At 43.4% G+C, this 15,185-nt stretch overlaps 1 protein-coding gene across 6 annotated transcripts in view; it reads right to left on the bottom strand.

Annotated features, from left to right (window-relative positions):
* LOC133348545 (peripheral-type benzodiazepine receptor-associated protein 1-like) overlaps nucleotides 1-15,185 on the bottom strand; it is a 151,751-nt gene that overhangs the window by 58,878 nt on the left and 77,688 nt on the right. For all 6 annotated transcript variants that reach the window (XM_061561419.1, XM_061561415.1, XM_061561418.1 and 3 more), the window contains one exon: nucleotides 6,142-6,279. In XM_061561419.1, the coding sequence (XP_061417403.1) occupies nucleotides 6,142-6,279 (138 nt within the window). The remainder of the gene's footprint in view (nucleotides 1-6,141; nucleotides 6,280-15,185) is intronic.

The following is a 15,185-nucleotide window of genomic DNA, read 5'->3' as shown; positions in this document are numbered from 1 at the left end:
TATTTAAACACATTTGCGGATAAAATGCGGTTTCAGCATGCAGACATGCTTTTTGGATTTTAGCGGAATGAAAAAGATGAGGATGGAGGTCGATTAAGAATAATATTTTCTCTCTCTCCTGCTTTGTAAATCTGTAGTCATTGGTTCTTTCGGTAAAGTCACGTATGTAGAAATAAACTTAAATTTAAATAAATCACAAAAAAAATACAATTTAAATAAGCGCTCATCATCAGGTGAAAATGGGGCAAAACACATAGCGAGGGAACACACAGAGGGACATCACACACAGAGCACACAGAGAACGGCAAACTGCACGGAGGCAAATACAGCAAGAAGATGGGAGACGCTAACTCCCTCTGTGTGTTCCCTCGCTGTGTGTTTTGCCCCATTTTCACCTGATGATGAGCGCTTGTGTTGCGTTCGAAACGTCGTGATTTATTGAATTTTTTTTTTATTTGTGATTTATTAAAATTTTATTTTATTTCTACCTACGTGACTTTACCGAAAGAACCAATGGAGTATATTAATTCCTGAAATCCCGAAAGCTTCATTTTTAGATTTGTTAATCTGCTTTGGTATCTGCCATTTAAGACAGGATGGAAATATGGTGAGCTGAAATAAATGTTTTTATAAACAGCGAGTGTGTTCATGCTAGACCTTTATTTTATTGAAATAATAAAAGGTGCGTAAGTGGACAACAAAAATGTACCTAACAGATGCGTGATGGTGCACATATGACTGACGAGAGACTAAAAGGGGAAGCAAAGCATCACCGCACAAAGCACACACCAAGTCGGAAGCACAGATGCATAGACAACAAACCCCACGTAGACATCAAAGCGTCCGCCAATATAAATAGAGCAATAAAGCCGCACAGGAGCACTGGAACAAAGACTCGGGAAAGATCACAGACACGTGCAAGCAATTCAACGGCACAGACATGTGAAGTACACAACACTCAGAGACGAGAGGAAATTCGTGCCAAAACAGAGCGGCAGTGATATTCATTCCATTAGTTCCGCAAATTATCAATCATATTTCAAGGCTCGCACGTAAGCGTTGTAGTCGTGATCCGCGTGCTGCTATGTATAGCCACATTGGAAGTTACCTAACGAAGCACATTCACTCCATTAATCTCACAGCATCACATATCATATACATAGCTGCAGTACAAGCAGACAAATCTTTATTTGGCTCATTTGCAGCCCCTTGTCAACCCACTGCTGGATGAAGACCTCCCCAGGCCGAACTTCACCACCTCTGACCGGTGACGGTCAGTGAAGTGGTGGGGCGGACAGGGCCGGTTCAGATATCGCTCACCGCTGATGCTAGCTGTGGACGGGAATCTAACTCAGGTCATCTAGTTCGAAGAACAGTGCGCGAACCGCTGCACCAATCTACCCCCAGCTCTTTATAGCAGGTATTCGCTGGTTTATCCAGGATGTTTCTCTTGCGCGTAGTCGCTTTAAGATGTTCTCTGTTCATATATTGTTTGTTGCAGTTGCACCCGACTCAAGAGCCGCATGGCTCACAGGGCTATACCAAATAAATTAAACTTAAAATCTATATATAGCAACACCGGATGTTATGCAAGGATAAAGAGGCCATTCTGTACATGAAAGCACTCATCTCACACACACACACAAAACATAAACTTTTGCAATGGTGATTGAAGTGGTGTGTGTCCTGCATTTACTGCTCAACTCACTCACTTTCAAAAGGTCATTTTACTTTTCCATATTGATCAAAAGGGTATGGTGGTGGCGGTGGCAGTGATGATGACTATGATGAAAGTTACCTACCCACACTTTACGACACCGCCACAAATGACTCAACAATACGACTGCTCTACCGGCCGATCGCTTTATGTCTATGTGGATGTAGACTGCAGATAAGCGATTAGAGGTCAAATGCCCATGGTCGTAGCTGCCTTGACCGAGAATAAAACGTGGCACATCTCCAATGGCAGTCGGCGTTGGATGGGACCTCACAATGCGCAGCCAGCACTTGAGCTCGCCCTAACTACTGCCTACGAACAAATCACCCGGAATGTGTGCTGTCTCACCAGATCTCGGAAGCTGGGTAGGGAGCTGAGCGAGGATACAGCGCTTTGATGGGTTACCACACACACAATAGGTTGTCATAGGGCTTAGGCGGGACTCTACATGGTTAGCAGCAGAAGGCAGCGCAGCTAAATCCATCACTGCGCTGAATTCTTCCCACCTTTACCAATCAGTATTTGGCCAGCGTGACCAAGCAAGGTAAAATAAACCTCATGATCGCAAACAGCTGTGGGGGAGATCCTCATCCAGCAGTGGACTGACAAGGCGGGTGTACGTGTAGGCATGCGTCTAACCAGCCGATTTGGCACAGTGGCAGAGTGAGGGGCACGCAATCGGACAGGTGAGAGTCTCCAAATCCTGGTCGCAAGTCTACTCAGACCCCCCTCGTCGCTCTGGGGTGATTAAAATGAACACGACTCTCGACGCAAGTTCAAAAATGTGATAATTGTTTTTTTACCCTTTTATCTGGCAACAAAACTGACACCTTTTTTACAAGGAGTCATGTTTGCATTGACCACAATACCTGCGGTCGGAATGTAAACAACAAACACAACTCTGATAATGTATGCACTGTCCTTGAAATTGATTGGTCCACACCCGAGACAGCTTTTCTTAGAGCCTAGTCTCACATGGTGTTGGACCAGATGATGCCAAAAGGCGCACTAAAAGGGTAAAAAACCAATTATCATATTTTGCTACTGGCAAAGGAGGTACCAATGGTTGAAAGATGTTGTCCCATAGAAAGTCTCACCAAACTCCATGGAAATGTGGCATTTCTACAACTGGCTCATGGCTGTGCACTGGACATGAGCACTTCCCCGTGCTTGAGACAAAAGGGCTGCCGAAAAAATATATTGTATACTTTTGTAAATATTTAAACTGCCTGGATTCCACGATCAATGCTAACTGAACTACAAAGATGACTTGGAGTGGTCCTCCCATGAAAGAGGCCAGAGCTTTATTTGTACGACTGAACACTACAAGTCGGCAATGTAGAGAACATGGTAATAAAGGAGCTCATTAAAGGAGCCGGGCTAAAAACATTGCCACCTGCAGCACCAAAGTGACCACAGTGCCTTCATTAATTTAGCGGATCCCATGTGGATGTTCGTGGCATCCATGCTGTGCACCATCCACTCTCTCCGCTCTGGTGCCATTCTTCCCACTGTGAGATTCATTCCCATGTTTCCTTTATCGCTGTCTACCCGTCATGTTGGCAGCCTTGTCCTATTGCCTCCTTTCTCTGTCGATGACTCTGTCTCTCTCTCCGTACGAAAGAAATATGCCGACTGTTTCCGTGCGGCGTCGCGAGACGCAGACGACAGTGTGCCAAGATGCTTTATGAGCCCAACATGTCTTGTATTGTGTTTCCATCCTCGTGTGATTATCTTGTCAAGGCCACTGCTGCCTGTTCTCAATAAATGTCCAGAGTAGCTTAGCTCTTTATGCTGTGTGTCCTCCAATAATTATTATCATTACTTCTGCGAGCACAAACTCATCTGTTCTGCTCGGCACAAAGCTGAATCAGAATATTTATTTATACTGGAGGAATCTGAGGAGCAATAAAGCTCTTTTTTTACAGATGTGCAGTAGGGGCGGGTCAGAACATTACTTCAACAAACAATACAAAAACATGATAGGAGTGCAAAGCATAGGAAAGGTAAACATGCCAACTCCAAATATACAGTTGTCAGGGTCAGGATCGAACCCCCGACCTCCTGCATACCAGACGAGGAATATAACATTAAACCACCCTGATGCCCCTTAAATAAATAAGGCATATAAGTTCAAATTGCATCATCAATTACCCAAGCTTGGGAAAGGTAGTAAAACAACAGCAAAAACAGTCTCAGACCACACTAAGACAACACACAGTACCTCAATAAAATTGTACCTTAAACTATCAATACATTAAGAATCAAATAAAATCACATTGCCAAATGTGGCTGTATCCAGCACTAATCTGCTTCAGAATATTTCTTGAAGCGAATGAGGAGTAAGCACTTGACGCTTTGGCCAGGATTTACATTCGCACAGTACGAGTGTTCGGATGTAAATGTCCGAATAGGGCTTACTGTATATGCCTGGGTCTCTCTCTCAGTAAACCCTCTGACAAGAAGCAATTGCATCAAGAGAGCAATGCCAATAACCTTCATCGAAACATCATGAGATGATCTATACTATCAGAAGTCATGCAGAGCAGGGCATCATCCTGTAGGTTGGAGAATGGCCCGCGGAAACAGATCATGCAGAAGTATTTCTGACATCCCTTCAAGTTACCTCTCTTATCTATTTGCTTTTAGGAGAAGACATGTTTGTTGCACCGACAGTCAAAATGATAGTTTAAATCTCAGGGGCGGAAGTTACTGTGATTGAGTTTTTGTGCGAAACCACTGGTGACATCAAACAAGGACCAATCACGCATTGAATCACATCGGTCATTAAACAACGCCACATGAACTCACTGAACCACAAATATATACATAAGCATAGCGTTGAAGAGAAGGCACAGCAGACGTCGACCCACAGTTGGACGGGGGCCTTTATGGGGGTCTCAGTAAATGGTAAAAGGTGGCGACGGCAACAGCTGATGAAGTGGAACCAAACAGTGCAGAAGGATACAGCAACTACAGGCGCTTTGTGTGTGTAGGTAGAGCCCTGAGATGGCACAAGACCGTGACAGCGGGAGAGACAGCGAGTTGCCCGACGCATTGTTGACACGCAATGGACTAAGCAAGTCATTGGCGACCAGGCTGAGACCAGCGGACTCACTTCATTTGAGAATACGTCTTAATTACAGGTGGATCAAACCCAGCTTCGAACCCTGGATGTCAGCCCAGAGCTGTGATCCCTGGGCCACCTGACCACCTCCCTCCATCGGTGATTTAGACACGGGCCAAAAAGGGTTGCCTGCAGCGATAGCAGTGCTGCTGCTGTGCAGTTGTGTAATCACTGCTCAGGACAGATGGAGCTGTGACCCATGGGAAAGCGTTCCGAGGGTGTGGGAGAATAATGCAGTTGTGTTTTTTTTGTGTCCGTGAACAAATAAAAGAACCGGGCCCCATAATCAATGCCCACACTTGTACACGGCACGATAACTCTAATGAGGTCATGCACCCTAGGATTTGTTCTAAAATGCTCGCTATTCATCGGCATATATGCAGTGAGCATGCACACGCTGTATACACGGAGAATGAGGTGAATATACATGACTAAACTCATCTATATTGTACAAGTACTTATTGTTACACATAGAAATTCTCTCATCCTTCCCCGCAATTCAGTGCCACTCACGTATTGCTACTGTCCAGTGTCATGGACGTGGTTGCATTTAAATGCTTTATGAATATAAAAGAAGTTGTACACACTAGGCACTGTACGTATGTTTGCACATCTACTTATAAAAGCGATAAATATATTTGAGGAATGACACAACTAAAATTCGGGGTAATGTTAGTCTTGTTTAGAAGCACAAATTTTCATGTGGTCAGGAAACATTTAAAAGATGACACTATTTACATTATAAAGCTATTACTAAATGTTTATAAATAAAGCTGTGTGATTATGAGCACTGTTTTAATAATGAGCACTGTTTTAATAATCATCAGCAGCCGTGTTCTATGCACTGCTAAGAGCCGCCCCCCCCTCGCACCAACATCATCCCTCATGATTCTACGACGCCACATTCCATCTCACTCCTGTGAAATAGACTTTTGGTGAAGGGCTCCTCAAAGGTACCGTGGGGACTCGTTGCGCAGGCTGCCCCTGCTGTCCCTCGGGCTCGTTGTTGTTATTGTTGTCGTGGTTTTTGGTGCCGAGTCCCAGTGGCTTCATCCCACGCAAGGCCGCGGTGTCACTCTCTCTCTACTCTCTCCCATGTTTCCCTGCCCACCGCCCCCCCTCTTCAACATCCCTGATGCCTCCTTCTACCCAAACGTAATGTGTTTTCAGATGCTGTATATATTTAAACTGTTATTGTTTCCGTTGTATACTTGACGGGTGATGAATGCCGTGAGAGGGGGGGGGGGGTAGGGGCAGGCGGGTGATGGTGCGAGCTGCTGCTGCTGCCAGGACTGACCAGGCGCTTGGAGCGCTGCACCTCCTGCTTGAGCTTCTTGACCTCGGCCTTGAGCGAGCGGTTGGACTCCTCGACAGCTCGCAGGCGCTCCGGGGGGGCTCTCAGGGCTGGCTGGCTGGCGCCGGAAATTTGCCGCCCCTGGTGATGGACACCGCACGCACACGTACGCACGCACACCTGGCCCGTCAAGCGCTGTGTGGCACACTTAAAAATCACCAATAATTGCAAAGAGTCGCTCTGTTTGTAGTTACTGCCACAGGGACAAAGTTACACACTGTATGTGTTAGGTCACGTCACATGTATGTCGCTTTCTTCCAGTGTACACGTATAAAAACGATGAGGTTTCGATGAAATGAAAACTTCTGATCTCTCGTTGTGAAATAAAGACATTCACAGGCGTCAGCACAGAACGTACAAAAAAAACACGTTTTCAAAATTCTCTATTTGCGCAACAGCAAATTATACGAAAATCTACGATGTCTTCAATAGTGGCGAGTGAGACATCAAACAGCAGGTGAATAGTTTTACTTCGACTGATAACAGTTTAATAACTCAAAGGAGGGAAACACTTTCACAACCAGTGCATTTAAGACCTGTGGAACACTGCAAGTGTGTTTAGGGTTCTTACAATTCAGTGTCAATATCAAAGATTGCAACAGTCAAACTAAAGCAACTTATTGAAGATCCTACGAGTAATGGGAGAAGCGTCCCAAGCCACCCAGCGTGGCTGCCTTGTTAGAATATTACACTGCCATAAAGATCGAAGTTGTACTGATTCATCCCACCTACCCCCCCCCCCCATGGTATTTCCATAATCGTCTCAATGCACAATCGTGATTCGATTCAGAAATCGATATCCTTCTTTACAGTGTGGTGGATATAGCAGCCACTCGCGGCTGCAGAGGTCAAGTTCACCCATTAAACACAATATATACAAATGGATAAACATCAATTCATATGCGTAAAATAACAGATGTCTCGTGCGCTTTCAGAATGACTATCAATTGATGACTCGTTCCACCTCTAATATGTAGGGCCTCGTTGGAGTAGGAGGTCTATTTTCAAGGGAGACTTGGGATTAAATAAGTACAGCAATCATAATATTTAATGATAGATGAGCCTGAGTTATAATTACCAGGCAAGAACCCATTGGGAGTAATAGCTATATATATCAAGGGGAAACATGGTGCAAATTAGTACAGCAAAACTACATTCTTATATATCTTCTTGGTTCTTTCAGTAAAATGACGTAGAATGGAAATAATAAAATAATAAAAATAAAACATAATAAAATAATTCTCACGACGTTTCCGCCACAACGCAAGTATCCGTCCTCAGGTGGAGAACAGGTCTGTCGAGGAGACAGAGTCTGAATATTTCCAATAATAAAATCTCAAAAGAACCAAGAAGATGAATCCCTGCAGTCATGAAAGCTTTAAATCTAAATTTACATTCTTATACGTTACCAAAACTACAAACCAGAACATTCCTTGCCTATAACATCAGGCAGTTCACCAGCACTGATTCAAGCAGGCCTGACTGCCGGTGAGACACCGTAAGTGGAAACAGGTCCAGAGTTTGCTTGGACTGAATAATCTATGCTGCTGAAAGTAACACAATCCCAGAAAGCCGTGGGCCGGATGGGTTATGTGGAAAATGCTATATATTTTTATATGGAAAGACAGATACGGAGGAGATGTATTGTCCACTTATTGTTTTCGACAAAGCATAGCGCATCATCTGAAAAAGATATGATGCAATATAATTGATAATAATAAAACTGGAAATTATATACTCGTTAACGTTCTGTGCTGTTAAAAGGACCCTCGAGGTAAGCACAACAAGGGAATATTTTGCTATAATTCCAGATTCGTGGATATAAAGATGCACGAGCATCCGATGTCCTGCTAGACATCTGTGACACCTGATGGACATTTGTGAAAAATAACTTTATAGCTCATCAGATTCCTCAAGTGTATATATAAAGATTCTTATTAATTTGAATGCTTATCTTGTTAAGTTTATCATCTCCTCCGTCGTGTTTGCTCCTATGACCTGACAAACGAATATAAACATACTAACGCGTTTTTGCCTTAATGGTGTTTCACGATTTCCCACGATTAATATGCCCTTCTTCTGTACACAATCCTTAGCTGCAGCTCCACCTTAGACACTATGTCAATTCAAACAGTTTTCACCAAACGTACCACGTGGTCACACGCCACTGGAGAAGGGAGTTCTGTATTGGTGAAAGATGATGGATCTGACTGCCTATTCCAGCAGGAGGTGATTAATTCTCGGAATTTGAAGCAGGCAATCTCATCGCTGGCTCCCAATCCAGTCCCGGGTCAATTTCTAAATCGAACTTAACATCTTAAAAATTCTCCATGGATGAGCCCAGGGGTCGGCAAACCTCCGGCTCCGGAGCAGCCTTTTCGGCTCTTTAAGGGCTCCTTGGTGACGTTATTTATGAAAGACGACCGTCTCGTATTCACATGCACTGCGGCTCTTGAAATATTGAGTTTTTACTGAATTCGAAAAAAATGCCTCTTCTTGTAATTTTGGTTGCCGACGCCTGGACTAGCCCCTGCCTAGATCTCCCCTCTCATCTTACTCTACTCCCCTCACTCCATGCACTCTTCGCTCCAGCAAACAAACCTTTCTGCCAAAGCCGACAGTTAACTTTTACTCAATGGGATGTCACTCATTCTCCTCTACTGCCCTCAAAGATCTGGAATTCCCTTTTCCCAGCCATCACTGATGTTCAAGTTTAGGATCAAGACCTTCTCTTTACTCCTCTCACGATTACCTCGCTAAAAAATAAATGTCCCCTATTTCTGAAAAGCGTCTTGAGATGAAGTGGAATTTAGATGCTATATAATCCCAAAATGTATCGTGTCTAAAATGCATTATTTTATTGAATAAAACCTACTCTTACACTCGTGATATAAACATTGAACTGAATGCCAAAGATTCAACTACATATACAAATCATGCAAAATACATGCAAATATGCCTTTACGACAGCAAAAGTGAATGCGACAAAACTATCAAGACACAATATATACGACATAAACAATAAAAATTTAGCATTTTTAAAAAAAATTCATGAATCTTTGTCGAATCGAATTCAGTTTTCAGTCTCAGTTTATTTGGTATAGCCCTGTGAGCCATTCGGCTCTTGAATTAAGATCCTGGAATAGCGATGAGCCGTCGAATCACCCCGGGGTTGGGGGTGAGCCATTACGCGCACAGCTGGGAGACACGGACGCCGTCTCGGTGAAGGGCATCGGTTGTCCGGCGCTCGGCACTTGGCTTATTGCTCAGAGCAGGAACTTACAAAAAATACAAAGGTCATTTTGCCCTTCAGATTATCGATCGTAAAAAGGTAGGCACACAATGGCGCTGTTAAACATATGGCGGGGAACACTGACAAACAGAAAATGAAGTTTACACGTGCCCAAAACTGTTTACTTTTCCTCGTAACGCGTTTAATGGCGGTATAGAGCAGTTCTAGCTAAAGTGAGTAAATTAAGCGATTCCAAAACGACAAGCTAAGCCAGCAGCGTTAACAGCACTGTACACATCACAAAGGCGTTTATAGAGGCACTGGCTCACAAATGAATACGCGATTGACACGGGGCTCGAGCCACAGGCCAGTGTGAACGCTTTGAAGTAGATTTCCTCAGTGTGCCTCGGTCTTTTTGGGTAATAATAAATAAAACCACAACCCAAATGCATTTCATTACATTTTTTTCACATTTCAGCAGCAAGACCAGAATCTCCAGCTGTGTTAGTAAATGTGACGGGACTTAACCGCACTGCAATGCATTGTTAAAAAGATTCACAATACAGCCCTGTTCCCAGAGATTTTATTATTGGTGATGATTTAGGGTCGGTATTGGATTAATCATTTATTTTTTCCGTCTAACTGTCACCATTGCCTTACCATTGTTTATTATTTGATTTGTACAATCCCATTCCCTTCATTACCCTAAACGTCACATGCATATCGTTAATAATAATTGGTTCTCACATGCATACTCGGGTAAAATTAAATCATAAATTCGTACGCACGCGCGCAAATCGATGCACGTCTCGTGAGTGTCAGGGCCGATTTGAATTGTTGAATCACTATGTACCTAGAAACGACGCTATCTGTGCCATACACACACACACACCACTTGATTGGCCACACGCATGACCCAATGCAAGCAGCCAAGGAAACCATTCTCACATCCAAAGCCCTGTGTGTCTGTCTGGAAGGATTATTGACTGTGTAATGAAGACAGGCCTTTGCTCAAATCATCCGGAATGCGCCCGGTCTTATCAGACCTCGGAAGCCAAAAGCCTGGATTGTACTTAAAAAAAAAACTCAAACATTCGTCAATACGACTGCCTTAACGAAAATATACACATCACAGGCGACATTATGGGCAATGGGTCTTCTCCATAGCACATAACTGAAGAAAGGCCGACACCCACGGGAAGGAAGCTTAACAATATCTGAGTGATCCACCAATCCTTCCCTCCAGTGCTGGATTACAGGCATGTGCCACCACTGCTCTATCTATGGCCTTTCCATAAATCAATGTTTTTTTTCCCCACCCGCAGCTCAACTGTGAATGTTATAAAAATTAACCCGTAAAGACAAAGTTTTTCACTCTTAAATCCTTTATATGCGTGGCGGCTAGAGTCCTCTCGTCCTCTGGCTTGAGATGGCTGCCACCTATGGGTCAGATGATTGTCTGCCAGCATTAAGCAATTGGTAATTAAGTTTTTTTTTTCCTAAACAGTGTAAAATTTTGGAAAAAAATTTTCACGAAAATTAATTGTCACGCACAATGAGTCTGTGTGGAAAATGTCAGCTCGATTGGATTACGGGAAGTGGGTTAAAAAACGACCGAAAATTTTTCACGGTCGTAAGCAAGCAAGCAAGCACGCAAGCAAGCAAGCGAACTCAATATAAAGGATTTTAAAACTTACGTCGGCCAGAAATTGCCTGAAGAGGAATACCACTTTTTTATATATAGGAAACGTTTCTGGCAATGACCCTTCTGCTTGTGCCATGAAAAAGGATGCCATGAACAAGGGTCAGTGCCAAAAAATGAGATCTTTTTCCTTTAAAGACCACAATGTTGTTGACAAATATGTTGATCTTATTTTTTTGTAAACTGTGCTCGTACACCACTGCCAATGCAACATCACCAAATAAATGTATTGGAGTGTACTTGGCTGTAGTGACCACATGGATAGGACAGGTTGTTACAGGCTACTACGGGGCTACAATGTGGGCAGAAGCGAGCAATGCTGCAAATACCATTGTTGTACTGTACTATGCGCCTATCCTCCCCAAGCCATTGCCAAACGGCACTGGGCAGTGTGGTGAAACAGACAAGCATCTATATAATTACATACAAATATGTTTTTTTGTCTTATCAGCCTATGATTCGCTTTCCAGACCAATACTCTGTTTGATAGCATCTTGAGATGATGTGGATGACTCAGTGATGTCCTATTAACGGTCACGATAAGTAGGGGAAAAGTGGACAAAAGTGGAAGAAAACACCGATGGTCAGTGAAGGTAAAAGGATTATATGTGCGTTGATTTTGTTTTGCTATCCGTAGTATTGATTCATATGTCAAGAATTAAATAATTGTCAAAATCAAATTACCAGACTTTGAATTTATACCACAGACGAATTGTAAATTATGCAGACCCCCCCCCCCCATGACCTCAACACATCAGGAGGCCTTAGATTAATAAAAAAAACTATTATGACGCCATTCTTAGGTGATGCTGCGTTGGCAGTGGTGCTCAGCTCAATTAACACATGAAATAGAACCTCAAAACATTCACCAATAACATTGTGGCCATAATAGGAAATATATATAATATAGGAGACGTTTCTGATAATGCTATGACATCAGGGCCATTACCCAAAATGTCACCTATTATATATTTTTATCCTTTTAAAGCCACAGTGTTGATGACGAATGCCAGGTGTTTTTGTTGTCGCGTGTGCTAGAAAAAAGGGCCATTCAACGAAACATCACCTTTTTTTCCCTTTTAAGGCACACACAGTGTTATTGACGATAATGTGTCCAGTCCTTTATATTATTACCTCATAATTATTTTAAGAACTGCGCCATACCGTTCACTGTCATTTCTCCCACTATTATATTCACAGGTGTGAATCTTGTTATAGACCAATGACAAAGATTTGACATCGATAAGCAGTTTGGGACGTTATTGTTTGCGAGCGGAATGGACACAGCGGAAGGCACATCACCGCTAAGCAGCACCGCGTGCGTCGCTCCTTGCAACCAACGGAGATGCCACCCCAATTCTTATCGCTCAGAGCTCTTTAAAAATGTCATTAACATTTACTGCCGACTGCCTGCATCTGTTGGCACCATCAGTTTATATACGTATAACATAAAGGCGCAGCTCTCTAATTGCTTGCTCATGCCACCGCTGGGGGAAGAGTCTCCACTTGAAACCCCCGCAAGAAGGTATTTTGGCCTCCGCACCTTCTTCCACTTTAATCCACGGCATGCCACCAGCTGATCGGCTGTGGTGAATCAATTTTGTACTGTTGGGTGGACAGCGGGGCCCACTGTCGCGCCAGGAGATCAAGTCGAACCGGAGACCTGGATTGAACGTCTGGTTTACGAACTAAACCCGTGTAGCACACCAAGGCAGCGGGCATCCCTATTTTGGCTGCTACATGTATTTGCATTAATTAATGCGACTACCACGCGTTGCGAGAGGGAGCGCGGCGACGTGAGCAATAACTCAACATCTGTCACTAAACGGTTTGAAACCCAGGGGTAATCGCGCAGCTGCGCAAAGCCCGAGGAGGTCTCCTGCAGTGCCACCATTACTTGAGCATCGTGGCTTCAGATCGATTGATCGGTCGCGGAATCAATCCCTTAATTTAGGAGTGGCGGAGAGACCATTGAGATGTCACATTCCTCCTTTTTTTTTAAGAGACACGGGTGTGAGTTTATTATTTATTTAAAGGATGATAATGTAGTGTTCATAAATGCGTTCATTCATTACGTTTGTGCCAAAAGTGTTATTTTTTCCCCCTCAACATTGTGGAGTGCAAATGCAGTATAGAAACAGCACTGTAACACAAATCGGTCTATAACAAAATCCCATTGAAGGCGCCCAATCTTCAATCAGATTTCCGAAGCTGAAGCAGACTTGAGCCTGGAAAATGCCTGGATGAGCAACCACCATTCATGTGTTATAGGTTGCAGGGCTACATTCTGGGCAGCAGAGGGCAGTGCAGCAAAATCACGGTTGTACTATTGTACTGTGCTCCCATGTCTGCAGTAATGTATTCGCCTTCACCAATCCACATTGATCAGCATGGTGAAGTATATTCAATTAACCCCCACGGCTCGTACATGGTGGGGAGGCCTTCCTCCAGCAGCGGGATGATGAAGGGGAATGCGTGTACAATGGACACCGATGCTCAATCATTCTTCTACGCCCAAGATTACCACCAGTTCTTGCGGATTTTGGAACAATGCAAAGATAGTTTGATACAAAAAATATCCAACGGCATTGAACCGTACGATCCCGGTGATAATGGCAACTTCACGAGAGAACATGAAAGAGAGCATAAAATTGAGAAATACTGCGAGAAATTTCAATTGCGAGAAATTTCAACGGCAGGGCCTCAGAATATATGGGATGTTGTGACCACATGGCTTCATGAGAGCCTTGTAAAAGCTGAAAATAGAACATGTTTATCCTGGTATGAGGGGTAAATGCACAGCCCTGCAATTTATTTGCTCATTCCACTTGTGGAAGAAGGGCCTCCACTAACTAGAGGGAGCTTTATAGAACCTCTCTATAGGAGATGTTTTGCCTACACTTTCACACCGACCAGATGTCTTGGAAGAGGTGGGAATACCCATACTTTATCCCACCACATACGACTTGCCAATAAACTGAATGTCTTGTGCCCATTCATATTGCTGGGTGGACAGAGCCAGGGAGAACTAAGAAACTTGTGCCATTGTTTCAAGTACCACACCAGGCGAACTGGTGACCTCTGGATTGTAAGTACGGTGTGCTAACAATGAATCCACTGATATATCTACAAGAAGTAATGCAAACGATCTGAATAAGCAGCTGATTTTTCATATTTAATTTTGTGAATAAACACTTACGTATCATATGTAATTTATTTCTCTGAAAATAGCTTGACTGCTGAAAGTGTAACTGACCTTTACCGCCACTGATGAGCTGAGTCAAATCAATATTTTCATAACAAGCTGAAATTCAATACAATTTTCATGAGCTCAGCACTTATACTCACGTCAACTTTAACCCTCTGTAGTACAGTTTATGAGTGGGCTTCATACTAACTACACCCATACGAGTTTTTTACAAATTAACAATTATAACGAGGTTTAACAAATGCTTCAGTCCGCTTACGCCACCCCAAACAATAACATATTACCAGTATAAATGTTAGCCGTTCTTTTTTAGAGGAACATGGCCCTGAGTTCTTCCAAAGTGAAAGATGCCACTCACCACATGCTGACTCTCCGACCGTCTTTACTCTTTCCCATGGCAAAACAGCTTAACGCAAGTAGCTGTCCAAGCAAAGCGAGCTAATCCTGTTTTCCACTCGTGCAGCCCAGATGCACTGGGGCCATGCCGAGCCGGCCTAACACTGCTCAAGTGGCAACAGGTTGTTTTTGTCGGGTGAAGAATGAGGACAGCTGCTTGCGTTGTGGCCGAAACGTCGTGAGAATTATTTTATTATGTTTTATTTTTATTATTTTATTATTTCCCTTCTACGTGACGTTACCGAAAGAACCAAGAAGATGAATCCCTGCAGTCACGAAAGCTTTAAATCGAAGGTTGTTTTTGTACTGCAAAAGTCGAGTCATGCCGCAGATGTCACAAGTAAATGAACGAGTGGAGATGCATGTAGATGGCGAGTGGAGATGCATGTAGTTGGCGAATGACAACGCTGTGTCCTCAAAGTGTACCGGCTGGCGTCACTCGCAATGAA

This window comes from Lethenteron reissneri, chromosome 27 (assembly GCF_015708825.2).
Source record: "Lethenteron reissneri isolate LAM-NWPU_2019-01 chromosome 27, ASM1570882v1, whole genome shotgun sequence".
Taxonomy (NCBI): domain Eukaryota; kingdom Metazoa; phylum Chordata; class Hyperoartia; order Petromyzontiformes; family Petromyzontidae; genus Lethenteron; species Lethenteron reissneri.
Note: the sequence above shows the minus strand (reverse complement) of the source record. Positions and strands in the feature narration are given on the sequence as shown.